The sequence below is a fragment of the Anolis carolinensis genome, chromosome 4 (genome assembly GCF_035594765.1).
Source record: "Anolis carolinensis isolate JA03-04 chromosome 4, rAnoCar3.1.pri, whole genome shotgun sequence".
NCBI classification, from domain to species: Eukaryota; Metazoa; Chordata; class Lepidosauria; order Squamata; family Dactyloidae; genus Anolis; species Anolis carolinensis.
The window spans coordinates 156,629,592-156,651,140 of record NC_085844.1 but is presented as its reverse complement, the minus strand read 5'-3'; the positions used below and the strand labels follow the sequence as shown (position 1 = coordinate 156,651,140).

Below are 21,549 nucleotides of genomic sequence, written 5' to 3'. Positions count from 1 at the left end.
CCACTGGCCCCAAGAGGGCTCTAGAGCCAGAAAAGGGGTTTGAGGACTAAGCCTTCCACATCGCAGGTATACACAACTATCCATATCATTTGAGTGGAAGCGGAGAGCTCCGCATGGCACAATGTGCCACATTTCCCTCTATTTCAATAAGACCGGTTTATGACATCATGAAAGTAGTAACTCACACAGTCAACTCAGGCATCTCCCCCATTCCCCTCCACATGTGAATCTAACATTTTCCAATTGCACTAAGGATTGGATCCAGAGTTGCCATGGGTTTCCTGTACTCTCCCACAATAAAAGCAGGGAGGCATTTCTTGTTGATTACTCCACTTCTCTACATCTATCTGAAAATCTGTGTCAGTTCTCTGGAAGTAATGCTGAGGGCTACAAGAAGAGCAAGCCTGCCATCCAGTCCATTGTTAGACTTAGTGACAGCAAGTATGGAGGTTTAGGGATTGTGTAAACTATTTTTAAAAAAATCTGCATCTCTAGGTCCTGCAGTGTTACTTTATGATCAACTTCCAGCAGAAGCTGACCACAGAATCATCCTGCAGGACCTAGGAAGTCTTACAGAGCATATATTGATCAAATCCACAAATAATCAAATCTCCAAATGTGGAAAGTTGAGTATATTACCAAAAGCATATGGGATGTAGCTGCTGCGAAGCATCATCTATTTTGTATGCACAAAAAGCACCCCCTTCTCCTTCACAGTATTTGGGAAAGATATTCAATTGGCCTACTACAGTAGAGTCTCACTTATCCAACATAAAGGGGCCGGCAGAATGTTGGATAAGCAAATATGTTGGATAATAAGGAGGCATTAAGGAAAAGCCTATTAAACATCAAATTAGGTTATGATTTTACAAATGAAGCACCAAAACATCATGTTAGACAACAAATTTGGCAGAAAAAGTAGTTCAATACGCAGTAATGCTATGTAGTAATTACTGTATTTATGAATTTAGCACCAAAATATCACGATATATTGAAAACATTGACTACAAAAATGCGTTGGATAATCCATGAACGTTGGATAAGTGAGACTCTACTGTAGTTCAAAAAAACCCATGGCATAAGATTTCTGGGAGATTTAGATCAGACAAGTAACTGCTCCAGGTTCTCTTTATTTTCCCCCTCAGCAGCAGTATTTTATCAGGAATATCAAGAAATTCTGTGACAAGCATGACTTACACATGTAGCCATCAATATGAAGAACTCTGCTGTAACGAATACTCAGCCATTCTAGCCTGCGACTGATTAGTTTAATGGCAATTTTGCAAGCAGCAGATCTATAAAAAAGCAGGGAATAGGTTTTTTTTTTAATTTAACAGTCCTGATATTCTTATGTTTATATATATTTAAAGAGAACTGCTTACTACACATGCAAAATCTGACTAGCCTGGAAGCTGAATGTTACTTCCAGTTGTGGCTTTCTTGTTAACAGGATGGCAAATCAGCATCAGGTTTTAGTCTGAATTGTAAATGTGCTGGCCAGGGTCCTGAATCCATGGTTTCAGCATCTTGTATAGTTTCTTTGACATTCAAAGGATTCCACTGTCATGGTAGACGGTAGCTTGGAATGACTGTCCTGCCATTAAGCAAGGTGAGGCAGACCTTTATCTAGCAGTTTTGGGGTGTCATAAAAAGGGCACTATTGTTAAGTACTGTATATAATTTGCTATTTTTTACTGCCAGGGGGGTGTGAGGGAATGTTGATGGGTTTCCTCTTTAAATACATAAAAATACCTTGGCAGGCTTTAGGTGGCATCTATCTTGCTTGAGGATAGTGGTTCTCAACCTGTGGGTCCCCAGATATTTTGACCTTCAACTCCCAGAAATCCTAACAGCTGGTAAACTGGCTGGGATTGCTGGGGGTTGTAGGCCAAAACAAATGGCACCCACAGGTTGAGAACCACTGGGTTAGGAAGATGAGGGATCCTCTTTGTTTTGGGAACAAATTTGGTACCAAATTTCTTCCTCAAACATCAGTATCCACCACTTGTCTTCCCAAATAATAGGGTCAATGCCTGCTTTATGGTGGACATACCAGGATACTTAGGGACAATTACTTTTATTGTAATGGGGAGGGCTATCGTTTTACATATAAAAACAAACAAAAATGTTTGTTTCAGTCCAAATATTTTCTCAGCTTCCTGAGATAACCTTAGCAATAAGTGGTTCATGTGTGACTGGGAGAGAGTTCAAGGGATCCAGCCATAGTGTGACTTTGTAGTTATCACAATACTACATGGGTTCCTTGGTCCCTTTCCAAACCTCCTTCCTGGTTTTTAGTCCCCTTTGCACTTACAGATTATTGAGTTGTGGAATCCTGCCCATGGCCAATGCCTTCATGTGGGAATATGCAAAGCTGGCAACCTGTAAGTTGTTTTCCTTTTCCACAAAACTGGCCATGGCAGTAACTAGAGGGAGAGTAGGCTTGGTTTCAAAGAAAGCAATGCAGGCCACCATTCGGGCTTGAGCATCGACAGTGCGATTCCTGAAGATCTCAAAAGTGATTTCTCGTATCTGGAGAGAGAGAAACGTACAATTCCACAAGGTATGTGGTACATTATAAGGAAGTTCTACACAGGCAGAAAATACGACCCTGAACCAGTATGAAACATCATGATTTGGTGCCACATTATGGTGTTGTAAACTGCCTGCACAGCAGGACACCAGCCTCACAGCCCAAGATGGTTTGGCACAACTGAGAATGGAGCCAGACTCTACTCCCCCAAGCACCTTGACCCCCCCCCCCCAAATACAGAAAATCAGCACTTATTTGAGCTCCTCATGTCTAGTTCTGGGTACTCCTATGTGGTCGAACAAGGAAGCTTAGGAGAAGCAAGCCCCCTTCTCACTTGTTCTTAACTGCCTTGCTCAGTTACATGGCAGGACCAAAAATTCAAATTCCAGATCTCAGAAAAATGCCAATGTTCTGTTTTTTGTGGGGATGGGTTGCATAGGGACAACCCCCCTTTTCCCCAAGCTGCTTGAGGATTGGTGTTCTCACTGCTCCAACACAGGAAAAGGTCCAAATTCTGCTGCAGGAGTCAGACTTTGCCTGTATTTCTTAAATCCAGGGTGCAACCACATTAAGCACCTTTCCCCAGGAAAGGTCACCTTATTCTGCGTGTGTTGTATGGATGCGCGTAGGCTGATACAACCCCCACACTCCATTAAATGGCTGTGTAGAACTGCCCATAGAGACATATGATCATGCCTTACATCAAGGTGAATAACTGGTTCAATTAAGTGGAACTTCTAAACAGAAATTCATTGTAAGATAGCAGATCTTACTTTTTGGTCAGCATGCTTGGAATTCTACCAGTTATATGATATGGGAAGCAGCTTTCTAGTTTTTATTATATGTTTTCCATAGTTGCTACCTCAGATCTCATAAGCAAGGATGCTGAAAACTAAATCTTGGAATCTAGACTGTATGCTGCTACTAAAACTTTGTTGCTCAGAGATACCATACAGACACAGACTGCTTCATAAGCTACAAAGCTCTCACAAGCCTCCTCCTCCTGTTATGGGTTTACTCTATGAAAGCTCTCACATCTCAAGCACAGCTTGAATCATGGGATCATAGAATCATAGAGTTGGAAGACACCTCATGGGCCATCCAGTCCAACCCCTTGGAAAACTGCATTCGAAGCACCCCTGACAGATGGCCATCCAGCCTCTGCTTAAAAGCCTCCAAAGAAGGCTTGTTCTCCAGACCCTTGATAATTTTAGTTACCCTCCTCTGGACACTTTCCAGTTTGTCAACATCTCCCTTCAATTGTGGTGTTCCAAATTTGACACAGTATTTCAGGTGTGGTCTGACCAAGGCAGAACAGAAGGGTAGCATGACTTCCCTGGATCTACACACTATATTCCTATTTATGCAGGCCAAAATCCCATTTGCCTTTTTATCTGCCGCATCACATTGTAGGCTCATGTTTAACTTGTTGTCCACAAGGACTCCAAGATCTTTTTCACATGTACTGCTGTCGAGCCAGGTATCCCCCATTCTGTATCTTTGCATTTCATTTTTTCTGCCTAAGTGGATGATCTTGCATCTGTCGCTGTTGAACTTCATTTTGTTAGTTTTGCCCAATCTCTCTAATTTGTCAAGATCGTTTTGAATTCTCCTCCTGTCTTCTGGAATATTAGCTATCCCTCCCAATTTGGTGTCGTCTGCAAACTTGATGATCATGCCTTCTAACCCTTCATCTAAATCATTAATAAAGATGTTGAACAGAACCAGGCCCAGGACAGAACACTGCGGCACTCCACTCATCACTTCTTTCCAGAATGAAGAAGATGCATGAGTTGTTTGTTTAGTTGACCTACAACTCCCAGAATCCCAAACTCTCGGAACTCATTCTGGCTTTGAATTTATTTGAACAAACAAATAGTTGTACGTTTCATTTGTAATGCAAAAATGTAATGTGAAGAAAACACCTGTTCTCTATAATCACCAGTAAATAGGAGATATATGGTATAGTACAGGAGATATATAATATAATTGTGTCAAGACCAGGCATGGGCAAACTTTGGCCCTCCAGGTGTTTTGGACTTCAACTCCCACAGTTCCTATCAGCCAGTAAACTGGCTGGGATTTCTGGGAGTCAAAGTCCAAAACATCTGGAGGGCTGAAGTTTGCCTATGTCTGGTCTAGACTGAGTTGAGCATATGCAGTTTCTACTGAAATCAGCAAGACCCAGGACACAACTAGGTTATCTCATTGCTTTCAATAGGGTCAAAGTCCAACTAGCATTGGAGGCTATCATATGAAGCAGACAAATTGAAATTATAGTAGGACAACAGTGGTTCTGCTTTGGACCTTCCATGTGACATTGCTCCTTTCCTGCCACTCTCCAAGTGGGAAACTGTTTGAAGGCATTTTTTCATAAGTGGAAGTTATTAATTGATTATTTGTGTTTGTAAGGAAACAATTTCTAAGCTGTTTCCCACTGAGAGTGGAAAAGAGCAACATCTGATGTCTTCACTTCACTTCACTTTATTTCTTAATTAGTCGCTCTCCACCAGAGTGCTCTGAGCGACTTACAATTTAAAATATCATTCCACAATATAAAAACATTCAACATAAAAACATTCAGCAGTGACTATTTGGCAAATTAGATCTGATTTACTTAAATGAACAACCAAACAGCCAAGTCTTGAGCGCTTTTACAAAAGGTCGCAACTCCGACATAGCTCTAACATATGGAGGCAATGAGTTCCACAGAACTGGAGCATAGGTCGAAAAGGCTCTACGCCTTGTAGCTTCCAGGTATACCTCCCTAGGGCCCAGTACATATAGGAGATTTTCCTGGGAGGATCAAGGTGACCGCTGATGGAAAAAAGGAATGAGGTGGTCCCTAAGATATAATGGTCCTTGGCCATTTCGAGCTCTAAATGTCAGAATTAGTATCTTGTAAGAGATCCGATGTTCTATTGGTAGCCAATGCAGTTGTTTCAGAATCGGTGCAATATGGGATCTTATAAATCTTATGTCCAAGCCAAAGATGTGGTTCTGCTGTAATTCCAGTTTGCCTACCTCATGTGATAATGCTTTAGTCAGGAAATCCCCCAGAGACATTTAACAATAGTCCCTATGGCATGGTTCCTTACTATGGATAAATTGAGTATTGAGAAGGAAATACAGTAGAGTCTCACTTATCCAAGCCTCACTTATCCAAGCCTCTGGATTATCCAAGCCATTTTTGTAGTCCATGTTTTCAATATATCGTGATATTTTGGTGCTAAATTCGTAAATACAGTAATTACAACATAACACTACTGCGTATTGAACTACGTTTTCTGTCAAATTTGTTGTATAACATGATGTTTTGGTGTTTAATTTGTAAAATCATAACCTAATTTGATGTTTAATAGGCTTTTCCTTAATCCCTCCTTATTATCCAAGATATTCGCTTATCCAAGCTTCTACCGGCCCGTTTAGCTTGGATAAGTGAGACTCTACTGTATTGCTGTTGTAGTTATCCATGAATGACTTGACACTTCAAATGCAGTTAATAATTTTCAAGTGTATATGTGAACAGGAATGCTATTATAGCAATAGGGTGATTGCAGTTTCTTTTCCCTGGGTATAGGAAAGAGATCATGAAAATGCCATGCAATATTTGCAATGAAAAAAACTGGCTTTTGAGCCTTTGGGCAAACAGCAGCTGGGTGGCCTCCATGCCACTCCAGAGTGAATCTGATTCTGATTTAGATCTAAACTTTAAAGAAGTTAAAAGGAACTGTTCTACATGCTGATCCCCATCCCCAAAATAGGATCAACAACTTCATATTGAGGCTAAAGTTTGGAGTAAATTTACAGCTCCATTGAGTTGGGAGCCATCAGTTGCAACTGCCTTTGAAAATCCAAAATAAAACTATAAGGACTGGAATCTTTATTAAATAAACTGATATATGTTTAGCAAAATCATTTGCGTTGTGGATGGTTTCTATGAGTCCTAGATCTTGCCCATTCCCCTGCATCAAACCACTTTCTTTACAGCTAATGTCTTGGATTCCATTGGCTGTGTACAATTTTTGATTTAACAATGAATGACTTTGCTTACTGTTGCAGCTTTTTTTCTTGATATTTTCCTCAAGGACTGGATTGCAATTCTCTGGAGTCTCGCTGGCAGGTCATTAGCATTAGTTGAAAATCCTGGCAGGAATTTCTTGATGTAGTTGATGCTGGCAGGTTCTCCAGCATTGCCCATGGCTTTCAGAGCCAGAGCTGCATTTTCCTCGTGGCTCTTATAGGCCCCCATGGCAAGATCATGGAGAGGCTGAAAAAACACAATCAGTATCAAAAGTCAGTCAATAATGTGACTATCTTTTCTATAATTTTTATTATATATTACTCTTGCCTTTTATGTCTTGTCATTCCTCCAATACACCATGATCCTCTCTACTTATCCTTACATCAGTCCTCTGAGGTAAGTCCATTTGAGAGACTGTTATTGGCCCAACGTGACCCAAGGAATTGTATGGTTCAGTAGGGACCCCAAACTGCAGCTCCCACATCCTGGTCCAACACTGTAACTGTGCCCAGTAATACACACACATTCGAGAAGAATCTCTGTTTTATAGATACACAGATGTCAGAAACACACCATTTTCTGGGGAGTGAAGTTTTAAACAAACACTGAAAGTTGTTCTTTTTTGCCAATGTTCCATCATCTGTCCCACCCAGATCAGATTTCCTTTCCCACCTCCCTTTTGTGTGTATGTTCTACATTCACTTCATCATAAAGTACCCAAGGCAGACAGATGAGCTTTTCTGGCCTCAAAGCTCTAAATGTTGTTGTTCAGGAAGTGAATACACAATACGGCTATGGTGGCAAAAAGCAATGGCAGGGTAGTTTGGAGGCATCTGAACTTTTCGCATCTAAAGTTATTTCTGACCCATTTATGGAGAAATCATTAAAAAAAACCTTGAATTATTTAGCAATGGTGGAACTAGACCAGTGGTATATATGTGTATTGCGGTCTACAAAGTAGAGGTACAGGCAATTCAGTTCATATCAAAATTTGCAAAGGTTCAATCCATTAAGCATCCCAATGAGTCAGTCCCTACTCGGAAAATAATCCTATTCAAAAATTTTATAGCAAGCCTCATCACTTTGCTTTCTCATCTATCAACATGGTTTTGCTGAAGTGATCAGGGTATTTGATTAAAGAAACTTCATAATATTTCAAATGAAAGTTAAGGAAACTCTTTGACCTTGAGGGATAAATTCAGTTTTGGAAAAGTTCTAAAGGCTGCACTCTAGTGGTGAAGGGAGACAAAGGCACATGTGCAGGATCAAAAACAACATTCAACCTTTGTGTGTGTATGTGCTTTCAAACTGCCTGCCTTTAAAAAAAATGTTTTATTATTTTATCCCACTCCCAACCTCCCCTCCTTGTACATGCAATTTATACAACAAACTACAGAAGTTTCATTTGAAATATCAATCTCAGTCTTAATTTTTCCACTCCACATCTTAGCACATTCTCTAAATAATTCTTAACTGGTTCCCGAATCCCCTTGATTATTGCAGTCTTTTCAAATTTATCTATATTGTTCCATTTGCAATTTGTTATTTCCATATTTAACATATCAACTATATGTTGATACTTATACCAATTCGTCAGAGTCCATTTTGCTTTATCTTTCCAACCCCTCACTAAAACAATTTGTGCACATGCTATTCATTTGTCAACCATTTTTTCTTTTTGTATATTCTTCACTTCTGTTATCCTTGCATGTAAAACATTTCTATTAACTATTACTATTTGTAGATTTAGCATTCTATTGATTTCTCCTTCAATCATTCTCCAGTATTCTTGCACTCGATCGCATCCCATATCATGTGATTAAACACCCCTCTTTGTTCACACCCATGCCAACATCTGTCCTTCATCCCTAGTTAAAAAAAAAACGTGCCTGTTAACATATAGTGACTCCACAAATTTCGTAGGGCTTTCGTAGGCAAGAATACTCAGAGGTGATTTTTACTAATTTCTTGTTCTTGCTCTGAAATATGTCCTACAATAACCTGGTATTTCTTGGTGGTCTCCCATCCAAGTAATAACCAGAGACCATCTTCCTCAGCTTTCAATATCTGACAGGATCAGGTACCTTTAGGATATTTAGGCCCCCAAACATTCGATGATGCATTAGGGAGGGGGATTACAAAAGCTGGGAAACTAGGAAGCAGTAGTGTTGTGGGGTTAAATGAAATCATGGGAGCGGGAACACCTGGAGAAGGTTTCCAGTGATAGCCCCTGAAATCCTTTTTCATTTCCCACAAATTCTCAATCTCCTAAGCTTTAAAGGATCTGTTCTTTTACTGACAGGACACGTCTCCTACAAAAGCAAAGTTTGACAAAAGAAACTCATCTTGATAGCACTAGCTTCAGAATTTCTTGTCATCTGGAAATATATGAGAATGAAACAGTGTTGACAGAGAGAGTCTTGGATGGGAAACTTTGGCACAGATTTTATTTCATGAAAAGCATAACTTTAAAAGGTTGAGGGTTTTGGGCAGATGGTTAAAAAGCAAACAAATTGTCTCATCTAAGGAAGAGATGTCACCATGCATATCGAATTGGGCTCCTTGCAGGGTTAGACTTGTCGTTGATGAGAAGACTTAATAATGACATAATTAACTAGTCAGAAATGCATTGGGCAACATTTTGTGCACCCCAAGAAACAGGAATATTACCTGAAGAATTTCAGTAGGGCAATGTGGAGAGGCACAACAATGCCTGTTTATCATGGAACCATATGCCAAATAAGCAAGATTGTGAAGTATCAAGGACTTTCGGACAGCCTGGCTGGTCAGTAGTTCCTACAAAAGTCAAAACAAAGTAAATGTAACATAAATGTTTCCTAGAATTTTATTGAAAACATTTACAACCCAACATTCTCATGTTCAATGAGTCATAAAAAAAAAATTAAAATGAATAAAAGATATTGCTTGGAACCAGACAGGGAGAATTACTTTCCTGGATAACAGCTCCAGAATCCCATAGACATGGAATTGTAGATTGCAGGTCAAATAAGTATTTACCCTCTCTTCCGCTCTTTGAAGCCAGGAATTATACTGGTAAACTACAATGTTATTCTGCTGATTATCCTAAGTCTTCACTTCCTGGGCCTTATGAAACTACTTGACATGTTTCCTATTTGGTTTTGTGTGAGAAGCACTCTTCCCATTCTCAACCATGGACTTTTTCCATACATACTTAGATCCTGTCTCTGATGCTCTTTGTCTACTGGTGCCTATGGGTCTTATCACATAATGCAAAGTCCATTTCATCAGACACTTGTAGGCAAAGAATCTGCCATGAGTCCTTTTAAAAAATGGGAAACAATAAACTTCAGTCGTCTTTAATTTTGCCGCACATGTCAGAAGAGAGTTTTTGTGTGTGATGGGCAGACCCATCTGCAGGTTGTCTGCAGCTTGTCCTCTGTGCCAGTGACATGTCTTTCACAGTGTGTTTGGGGAGAGTCTTTTCATCCCACTCAATTTTCTTTTGGCAAAACGGCTGGCAGTACACTTTTGGTGGCAGTCAGAGAAAGACCATGACTAAAGCTATACATGTTTTCCACTTTCTCATGACTGCTCCCTTTTTATTTATTTATTTTTTTTAAAAAAAAATCAAAATTCTACAACTTTGTAGGAAAATAGATGTTTTTATATTTTTCCAATGGGACAAAAAAAAATCAGATTTGTGCAAGATCTGCCAAAAAAAGGGAGGGCAGTGACATAGGGAAACACTGGACAGATTGGGAGGTGTAATCCTGTGGCTGTGTGGTAAGTCTGACTTGCATTATTTTATTAGCTTAGGAAAAAGTATGTGAGAAGGGGTGAACAGGTATCCAGTCATCATCTACCATTCTTATGTGGCAGGTTGCCTACTTAAAATATATTTTCTGAGGTATGTGTGATAATGTCCCATGTTTGGCATCCTGCGCAAAGCAAATGTATAGAGGGGTTCATATCAGCAGCAATTAATTTCCCTTTGCCATCACTTGTTTTGGCCCTGTTTGTTCACACTGGCATTCATTTTCCTTGGCCATTGTGCCCTTACGTTCCTCGTTATACAGTAGAGTCTCACTTATCCAACATAAACGGGCCGGCAGAACGTTGGATAAGCGAATATGTTGGATAACAAGGAGGGATTAAGGAGAAGCCTATTAAACATCAAATTAGGTTATGATTTTACAAATTAAGCACCAAAACATCATGTTATACAACAAATTTGACAGAAAAAGTAGTTCAATATGCAGTAATGCTATGTAGTAATTACTGTATTTACGAATTTAGCATCAAAATATCACGATGTATTGAAAACATTGACTACAAAAATGCGTTGGATAATCCAGAACGTTGGATAAGCGAATGTTGGATAAGTGAGACTCTACTGTATTATGTTAACATAATGTCATCATGAACCCTGTAAATAAAAGGATGTTACATTCAATTGTCTCATGGGCATCAAAAGGACAAGAACAGTGAGAGAAATGAAGTTAGAGAGTGGTGGTGTGAAAATACATTCTCCACAGAAATGAAAAGGAGCCATACATTGAAACAATTATATTCTCTTCAATTATCACTTCAATTCTGCTGAATGTAATAGGTCTGGAGTTAAACATCGATGTCAGCAGTTATTGAACATAGTCCTTCTAATATGCACCTAGTTGCAAGGTCTTTCAGAAATTGGGGTTGTTATTTTTCTAGATGATATCTTCCAGAATCCCCAGCTGCTATAGCCAGTGATCATAGTAGCTGTTAGGATTTCTGGGAGTTGAAGGCCAAAATATCTGGGGACCCACAGGTTGAGAACCACTGGGTTAGAGGATACCATGAGTTGTGGTCCACATTGTAGCCCACGGTGGTGCAATGAGTTAAACCCTTGTGTCAGCAGGACTACTCCTGAAGATTGGGTTGCTGACCCAGTGGTTCTCAACCTGTGGGTCCCCAGATATTTTGGCCTTCAACTCCCAGATATCCTAACAGCTACTATGGCCACTGGCTATAGCGGTTCAAATCTGGGGAGAGTGGGTGAACTCCTTCTGTCAGCTCCAGCTCCCCATGCAGGGACATGAGAAAAGCCTCCCACAAGGATGGTAAAACATCAAAACATTCAGGCATCCCCTGGACATCGTCCTTGCAGACAGCCAATTCTTTCATACCAGAAGCGACTTGCCGTTTTTCAAGCCACTCCTGGCACGAAAAAAAAGTCCACAAATAACTTCTCCAAATTCTAAACACACCTTACTGTTAATTTAAACAAAAAAGAATGATAGGTCTTTCCAAGCATCTGGATAATAATTTAACCAATCATTACAAATCGGAGATGTAATAGTGCCCAAAATGTTTACAGGTCAGAAAAGATGTGCATTTCCTTTTTAGTGTAGAGATGGTAGAAAAAAATATCTTTATGACTTGCATGTCTATACATCTTTGAACTCTGTGTGAAAAAGAAAAATCAGAAAATAAAATAAAATCATACAACAAATCAATATACTCACTGCTGCTACTTTGAAGGTAAGCTTATCAGTTTTTGTTAAATGGAAGGCCAAAGTGAGAGTGATCGCTGACTCCAAGACGTTTAGGTCCTCACTGAGAATTCTTTGTTTCAGGAATGCCAGTGTGTCTGAGGTGCCTGCAACAGCAACGGCACTCAGTAGCCAATACCTGTAAAGAGAAGGGTTGGTTGGGAGATAACTGATAGACAGGATGGTCGGATCCTGTGGACCCTTAATGAAGTGACAAAACATACTTGAAGGTTGGAAGAACAGGTTTTCTCCATACAGTTTCGAATGGCAAGAACATTTTATGACTATGTAATTATGAATACACAGCCAAGGAAATGTTTTGGATGTATGTTCAGCTTATATTAACATCTGTTCTTAGCCCATAAATACATTCTATATTCTCTTACCTATTTCTCTCTGTCTCTCGCTTTTTTTTCTTTTTGTATTTGCAGATTATTTTTAAAAGGGGAAATTGTGCATTCCATGATGTAGTGTGGCTACCAAATGTTGGAAATTTGAAAAGTAACCCCCACTGCCGGCTACCAGAGGATCCACAGATTAAAGAAGGGTCTACCTTCATATCTGGGTGTGGCTGTGCCAATTTAAAGTGTGAGTCCAAAAAGAAAGAAAGCAACACAACATAAAACAAATAAAGCAGTTACCTGTATTGCTGCCTTTTGGCACACTGCTTCCAAACAGATTCCAGATTTTCATGAGTTGCTGCACGAGAAAGCTCAATAAGCTCCAAGAACTTAGCTGGAGTTTCTTCGTGGATTTGTATTTGGTTCTGCTGAACTAATTGTTCTAACCTCTCTGTAATCTAGAAAGTAAACAAAGGACGAAAACATCATGTAGCATCATGTGAATAATTGGATTCTTTTTCTGGGCCTTTCATTGGTTTTCTTACCGCCAGTTCAGGGTTGTTGGTTCTGATCAGATGCAAAGCCATCTGCGACAGGTCTTCTTCAAACTGGTAATATAGGGTCCCATGGTTTTGCATCGGTGTCTCTGACATCCTTTCCTGGTTGGTGATTGTTTCAATCAGAGTCATGTTTTGTCTGTGTGAAGCAAAAAAAGAAAGAAAGAAAAGCATGCATGTATTATAATGGAAAGGGGGAGTGAATGTTCAAAGGTACGGAATGTAGTACAATGGAAATGCATTCAGTTTCAGCAAGAGAATCCCATGATCCAAAGCATTATTCCCAAGCTAGTGGCTTCCAAATATGTTAGATTACACTTCCCATCATCCACAGACAAAATAACATTGCTGGGGTAGTTAGCTGGGAAAGAAGAGTCAAAAGCATAATGATCTCAGATTTTAGGACCTAGAGCAATGGTTAGTTTAAGGATCGTTGAAGGCAAATTTTCTGAAGATGCTAGCCACAGATGCAGGTGAAACATCAGTAGAAAATGCTGCTAGAATATGGCCATACAGTCCGGAAACCACACAACACTCCAGTTTAAGGATCTCTTGACTAGCTCAGCACTGCTTCAAAGCACTATGTTGAATTATTATTATTATTATTTACAGTATTTATATTCCGCCCTTCTCACCCCGAAGGGGACTCTGGGCAGATCACATTATATACATATAGGGCAAACATTCAATGCCCATATACACATAGAACCGAGACAGAGACAGACACAGAGGCAATTTAACCTTCTCCTGAGGGGATGTTCGATTCTGGCCACAGGGGGGAGCAGCTGCTTCATCATCCACTGGCACTTCCTCATTCCAATGTCGTAAATTAGTTAAATTTGCCTCCCCACTTTATAAGTGGTACCTTATTTCCTACTTGATAGATGCAACTATATTTCGGGTTGCTAGGTCAGCAACGAGCAGGGGCTATTTTTTTATTTTTTTAATTGATGGGTGCTCACCCCGCCATGGGCTGGCCTCGAACTCATGACCTCACGGTCAGAGTGATTTCTTGCAGCAGGCTGCTCACCAGCCTGCACCACAGCCCGGCCCTGCACCACTGATTTATCACTGACCAACACACATTTTGGTGCCTCGAACGTTAGACCTGTTTCTGGGTACATATGACCTGCTGATTAAACAAAATGGAACCAGTTCCGCCTATCAGCTCTATTTTTTGAGATACAGAATATATGCCATATATTATATAATGGCCATATAATGGCGCTCCACGGAGTCATGCCAGCAGGGGCGATTCACCCATAAGGCAAACTAGGCAGTTGCCTGTCGCGCCATTTTCTTGTGGGCGCATTTGAGGAGATCTCACGTGCGTGCACCCCTGTGCATGCACACACTCCCCTGCCTCCTCCTCCCAGGTTTGCACGGCCTTGGAGGCGGATCTGGGGCACTGGTCTTGCTGTTGCTGTGTTGCTGGAGCCATACCTAGGTGGAGACGTGGTGCTATTTGCCCCCTTTCCTTCTTTTTCTCCTGAGTTGTCCCCGCGCCTTCTCCCCCTGCCCGTGAGAAGCCGCTGCTGGCAGGGACGAAAGCTTCCTATCCCTGCCTCCCTCTGCCTCCCTCTCCAGCACTGTGTTTTTAGCCAGCTGCTCAGGTTGGCTCGATCTTGTTGCAAGAGAGCAGGGAGGGGACGGAGGACAGATAAGAAGAGGGAGGGAGAGGCTGGGACTTTGGTAGAGAAGGGACTACATGCCCGCCCGGCAGGGCTGCCTCCTCCTTCCCCCCCCCTCCTCCTGCTCTTGCTGCAGGGAGACCCGGCCTTCGGCCTCTCCCCTTGGGCTGCTGCAGCACCTGCCATCGCAGGAAAGGACCTTCACCAATGGCCGGCCTGCCGGTTGTAGACCTGGCTGAGGGCGCCCCCCGTCTGGAGCCAGCCATGGCCAAAGCTAGGCAATGGATCGAGGTAAATCAAAGGTGATCTGTGCGTGTGTATTTGTCTCTGACGCCTATGAGGTACTTGCTTGTCTTCCCTCTGCAGCGCTTTGATTTGGCAGCCTCTGTCTGAGGAGGCAGGGTTCTCCCTCCTTTGCTGCCACTTAATCGGACAAGCAGAAGCAGGCTAAACCAGCATTGGATACTCAGACGCTGGAGGGAGCGAGAAGGGAGACGTCTCCCTTCTCCTCCTCCTCCTCCTCCTCCTCCTCCTCCTCCTCCTCCGCCCTCATGTTTACTTCCTTTTCTCTCTCTTGGAATGAAATGCAACAGGAGCTCCTCAGCAAGGAAAGAGCTGGCCTTCGCAACCCTGGGAAAGGTTTGCTTTTTGGCAGGTTCAAGATGAATAAAATCCCACATTTTCTGCTTTGAGCTGGATTATCTGGCAGTGTGGACTCAGATAACTCAGTTCAAAGTAGATATTCTGGGTTATATGGCTGTGTGCAAGGGCCCTCTCTCTTTACTTCCTTGTCATGTTGCTCAACTGACCCATGATTTGCATTTCTGCCTGCTGTAGCATGCAGAAGGAATCCCAGTTTGTCAAAGTTTATAGGCCACTTAGGGCCCTTCGAGACAGGACCTATATCCCAGGATCTAATCAGAAATTTTCTGTTTATCCCAGATTATCTGGCAGTGTGGACTCGTATAATCCAGTTAAACATAAAAAGCCTGGGATGGGATCCTGGAATGTGAACTATTTTCACACCCTGCTCCTTTGGATCTTAATAATAATAATAATAATAATAATAATAATAATAATAATAATAATAATTTGTGTGTTGTCATGACCAGGATCAACGCTTTTATTTTACAGTGATTGGTTTTGTTTTTTTTTGGGGGGGGGGGGATTTCTGTTCGCCTACACTTGAAAATTACCTTGGACCTCCTCTGTGCCAGCCACATGACCTTGGATGTGTTTATGACAACGTTGGCTCTTCGGCTTAGAAAAGGCGATGAGCACCAACCCCCAGAGTCAGACACAACTAGACAACCTTTACTTTTACTTAGATGCCATTTGCTCACCCATACAAAACCATGATAGCTGTATCTAAAAACTAGAGCTGATACAGTCTATCCAATGCACTTTACTGAATCAGTGCCCCAAATAACCCCAGGAATAGGCCTGAAAACCACAACACCAAGAATTCTTTTTGGTTGGGCTGTGTATCCTTTCTCCCAGTATGGGACTCATGTTCTGCCTTGTCTCAACTGAAAAACAAAAACCCAAGGACTATTTTTAATCTTAATGTACTCACTAGATGACAACAGTATGAAGTGTTTTCCTTCATGTGTGAAGGTAACGTTGAAGAGCAAATATGAAAACCAGAATTTATTTCTTTTCACTTCCATCCCAATTTCTATGGTTCACATTTTCACCTCTCAGTAGCAATGGGAGAGGGAGAGCACACATTCATATCTGAACAAGAACATAGTCCTAGTGACAATACTGATTCAATGCTACTCATCAAACATACCTTGCCACCATAACAGCAGTACCATGAAATTCATTGAATGGGGAGATCTCATAAATTTGCTGGGATTCAGCTTGTATAATCAGAGATCCAGTGTCTGTACGTTTCAGGTTGTAGTTGAATGCCACAGTCCCTCTTGTGTTTGTGATATTCTTTTAAAAAAAAGTACAAATAAACAACCAGAACAACATCCATCAGAAGACTGTTCATTTCTCTTTGTCTCTGAAAAATGATTGTTTTCATTACTTTTTGGCAGAATAGCCTTGCAGCTTCAATGCCTGGCTGTGTTATACCTAGAGGAATCCTTGTTTGGCAAGCTGGAGTAGCACCCTCAATCAAAGAACTGCTTTGAAGCCTGGCTACTTCCTTTGTAGGGGAATTCTTGTTTGGCCAGCTTGAATTGCACTGAATAGTCTTGCAGCTTAAAAGCCTGGTCACTTTCTACATAGGGCATCCTTGCTAGGCCAGGTTGAATGGGCCAGAGTAGCCTTGTGGCTTCAAAGCCTGGGGGTTTTCTAGCTCAGGGAAATATTGGTTGGCCAGGTTGAATAGCACTGAATAGCCTTGCTGCTTGCAAGCCTGGCCACTTTCTACCTTGTGGAATCCTTGGTTGGCCAGGTTGAATAGCAATGAATAGTCTCATTGCGGCAAGTATGGATGCGGCAATTGATTAGTATTGAATGGCCTTGCAGCTTCAAAGCCTGGCTGCTTCCTCCCTGGGGGAATCCTTTGTTGGGAGGTGTTAGCTGGCCCTGATTGTTTCCTTTCTGGAATTTTTAATTTCCCTGTTTTCAGAGTTCTGCTCTTTATTTACTGTCCTGATTTTAGAGATTATATTGTCCTGTTTTATTATACCACAGTAATTATTATATATTCTCGTTATAATCTTATATTATCTGCTTAGAACTGGATTATATGAGGCCCCTTCTACACAGCTGTATAAAATCCACACTGAACTCAAGATAATCCAGTTCAAAGCAGATACTGTGAATTATGTGCCTTGGCATTCTGGGTTATATAGCTGTGTGGAAGGGCCTTGAGTCTACACTGCCATATAATCCAGTTCAAATCAGATAATCTGTATTTTATAGGCAGTACAGATGAGGCATAAGTGAACTCTGCCTGTTCCCTGGGCGCCTTAGTGGCTGACGGGGTTGCTAGGACATGAAGGGGCAGGACCTAAAGGCAGCAGTGCCTACCTTTCTGACTGGCAGCCAGGGGGAAAACGGCTCTTCTTCATCCTCTGTAATTTGGACTATTTTTCTAGGTTTTTTGATTGAAAGACATAGATTGGATGATTATGTCATTTGTGGCTAAATTTGGTGTGATTGGGTTCAGTGGTTTTGTTGTTTACTCCATGGGAAAAATGCACATTACATATATATACACACACACACACTAGCTGTGCCTAGCCACACGTTGCTGTGGCGAAGTATGGTGGTATGGGAAATAAAGTATTGAGGAATTGTTGGTAGTTAAGGTTAAGGGAAAAGGTTTTCCCCTGACATTAAGTCTAGTCGTGTCTTTTTTTTTTTTTTTAATATATATTTTATTGATATTATCTCATATTTCATGTTGTGAGTGTATTGCACATTTAATACAAACATTCATACCTACACATCATTTATCTCTTATCACATTTCTCAATCATCTTCCCATCTATATTGTCTACTCACATATCTAATATATCATCATTCTATTCATTCTTTTTTCCCCTCCCCTCCCCCTCCCCTCTCCCACCCCACTCCCTTCCCCCCACCCCTACCCCATACCACAATTCCATTAGAAATTTAATTCCAACCATGAGCACAACTTTTCCCATTTCTGTACAATATTTACATTGGCTTCGCCTCTTTTTATCCAATCTGAATATATTGTCCATTTCTCTTTAACTTTCCTCATTTTATCTTCCTTCTTATCCTCAGAGGTTACATTTGCAATAATTTCTGATTGAACCTGGTCAAACAAATAATTATTCCAATTCACCATATTCCACTTTTTTTCATCTCTCCAGCCCCATGCTATTACTGCCTTCCCTGCAAGAATCATAGCTTTGAATAGATCTTGGTGTTTTACATCAATCTTATTGTTCCCTAATATCCCCATCAACATTAATTCCATGTTTACTTGGAGTGATATTCTGAATAATTCTTCTATTTTCCCCGTTATTTTTTCCCAAAATGATTTTACCCTTGGACATTCCCACCACATGTGGGCATACCATCCCTTGCTTACTCCACAATGCCAACATGTTGAATTTTTGTCCCTGATCATATTTGCTAATTGTGCTGGGGTGCGGTACCATTTCCATATGAATTTCCTTTCCATTTCTTTGTACTTCTCGATTTTAATTTTTGTGGCCTCTCTTTTTAAGTTCTCTATTGTTTGTCTTGTAAGTACCCCCTCTTTTTGCCATCGTTCTTGTAATGTTCTTATGATATATTCCTCATCTTTGGTCATCGCTTTGTATGTTACTCCCACCAGCCCTTTCTCTGAAGTCTGTGCTTTCTTAATTATGTGTTCTAGTCGTCGTGTCTGACTCTGGAGGTTGGTGCTCATCTCCATTTCTAAGCCGAGGAGCTGGCATTGTCCGTAGACTTCTCCAAGGTCATGTGGCATGACTGCATGAAGCGCCGTTACCTTCCTGTCAGAGCAGTACCTATTAATCTACTCGCATTTGCATGTTTTCGAACTTCTGGGTTGGCAATGTGGACTCAAGATAATCCAGTTCAAAGCAGATAATATAAGATTATAAATGGGTTATATAGCTGTGTGGAAGGGCCTTGAGTCTACACTGCCATATAATCCAGTTCAAATCTGATAATCTGTATTTTATAGGCAGTGGGGAAGAGGCCTAAGTGATGCCTAACTCTTCCTGTCCCCTGGGCTGAGTGGGTTGCTAGGAGACCAAGTAGGCGGAGCTTAGCCGTCTAACTGGCAGCAGACCAAGTGGGCGGAGCTTAGCCTTCTAACTGTCAGCAATTGGATAAAAACAATTATTCCTCTCCCTCTAATTAGGGCTTTATTTTTCTTTTCTTTTTGTTGTCGGAACCTAGGGGCAAGGATGGGGGGTTGTGTTGCCAAGTTTCATGGTTCTGTGAGGTGTAGTTTTGTTGTTTTGCTCATGGTCCAAATTTCATTACCCTTTTATAGAGAGAGAGGGGGGGAAGAGGGGGAAGGGAGGGAGGGATATATATATATATATATATATATATATATATATATATATATCTCTTAACAAAAAGATCATATCCTCTAAACCAGTGGGTCCCCAGGTGATTTGGCCTACAATTCCCAGAAATCTTAGCCAGTTTACCAGCTGTTAGGATTTCTGGGAATTGAAGGTCAAAACATTTGGGGACCCACAGGTTGAGAACCACTGCCTTAGAACAAACAGTCAGAACTTTAGTGCTATAAATGAAAAAGCCTAGCCTTTTGGAAATGGATGGAAATGGATCCAGGCCTCAGAACCCCATTCCCATCTTGCACTAACTAGTGAAAGCACTAACTATTTCCTGATTGTGAATGCTGAGTAACTAGAATGGTAGTAATTGGATATCAGGCGGGCAAAAGGTGATGTGTAGTTCCATACCACCTTGGATCACAATAAGCCCAACTTCCCTAAAGTGAGTATCGCCTGATCAGTAATATCCCCAAATCCTTTAAGAGGTCAACAATCTAGGGATGATGGACCCATAGTCTCCACTCCCTCAGTTGGGTTCAGGCTCCACACTAAAGTCACAAAAAGGAAAGAGCATCATACAGAAAGAAAGACTAAGATGCATTGTAAATTGGTTTGGTTTATATATTTTGAAGATAACTTGTTTCTGAAACAACAAGCATAATTACAATTTTTGCTTTTTATGCAGTACCATTAAAACTTACCACTGGACATGTGGGGCAAGGCCTCACATAGGTCATTCCAACATCTTTCACAACTTTATCTGTGCAGTTGTTGAGATCTTTGCTTCTCAGAATGCTGACTCTGCTGTCTTTCCTTTTTTCTTGGATAAGATATGTGGTGAAGCAGGTGCCCCCAACACCTGGCTGAAAAGACAAATTACATAATTAAATCACATTATCTACGGTTACAAGGGTCTAACAGTTACATTCAAGCACTACTACTACTTGGGGACCTGGCATTTGACGGCTGAGTTATTTGTCGGCTGGGTTCATGGCTCTGTGGATAAGGGTGAACTACAACTCCCAATATCAATTCCCACAATTTATTTGTTTATTTATATAGCTTTTCTCACCCCTGGGGGGACTCAAAGCAGTTTACAAACCCCTGTAGTACCAGGTCCATTGTCAGTCGGGGTCACAGTGCTCTGACGTGATGCAGGGTGAACTACAACTTCCATCATGTGAAATCAATTCCCCAAACTCGTCCAGTATGTTTAATTGCTACTCAGTTCTGCTCTGTTTGTTATGCAGACAGAGTTGAAAAGAGTAGGAAAGGGTTAAGGGAGAGGCAATGGGTGGGGTCATGCAAATTCCACACCAATGGGGAGAACAAGGAACCCTGGGATGTCCATTCTGGAGGAAAAACATAAAATCTAGGAGAAAATTGTCCCCGTATGAAAACCTTCACTTGGGTGGTGGGCAGTATGGTGCTGGTGGAGGACATTGGCAGGGCTCTTGGACATGTTCACAGGGCTCACTATAACCTGAAATGTCCTAGGAGAGAGAGCTATGGGTGTCTCTTGAATGGTGGAAGTTATAGCTGTTTGTGAAGGCAGGAGACTGCCTGTGTAAGTGGACGCCTCCGCCACATACACACATACACATTTTCACTTTTATTATGTGTATAAATAACAAGAACTCATCCTCTATAAATCTTCCTCTCTCCTCTTTGAACCCATATAATTCAGGATGGTGCTTACTAAAGGAAGAATCAGGGATGAGCGAAGCATAGCAAAGGAAACTATTCTCAAAGTCAAAAGTTCCAAAAGAGCTGAGAAGGACAAGTCATAAGTACATAAAAAGAGCCTAAATGGATCAAAGACTTGTCTGGTCTACCATTCTATTAACACAATATAAAATCACAGGAAATACACCAGGAGGGTATGAATAAAATGGCACTCTTTCACTTGTGGCCTCCAGCCTCTCTCTCTCTCTCTCTCTCTCTCTCTCTCTCTCTCTCTCTCTCTGTCACATA

General features: G+C 41.2%; 1 protein-coding gene across 2 annotated transcripts in view; it reads right to left on the bottom strand.

Annotated features, from left to right (window-relative positions):
• Positions 1–21,549, bottom strand: part of LOC100553583 (vitellogenin-2) — a 53,689-nt gene that overhangs the window by 25,545 nt on the left and 6,595 nt on the right. For both annotated transcript variants that reach the window (XM_062978081.1, XM_062978082.1), the window contains exons 5-13: positions 20,277–20,438; positions 16,395–16,543; positions 12,957–13,107; positions 12,712–12,869; positions 12,044–12,209; positions 9,228–9,353; positions 6,588–6,803; positions 2,315–2,532; positions 1,198–1,295 (exon numbers count right to left, since the gene is read on the bottom strand). In XM_062978081.1, coding sequence (XP_062834151.1) covers positions 1,198–1,295; positions 2,315–2,532; positions 6,588–6,803; positions 9,228–9,353; positions 12,044–12,209; positions 12,712–12,869; positions 12,957–13,107; positions 16,395–16,543; positions 20,277–20,438 — 1,444 coding nt within the window. The remainder of the gene's footprint in view (positions 1–1,197; positions 1,296–2,314; positions 2,533–6,587; positions 6,804–9,227; positions 9,354–12,043; positions 12,210–12,711; positions 12,870–12,956; positions 13,108–16,394; positions 16,544–20,276; positions 20,439–21,549) is intronic.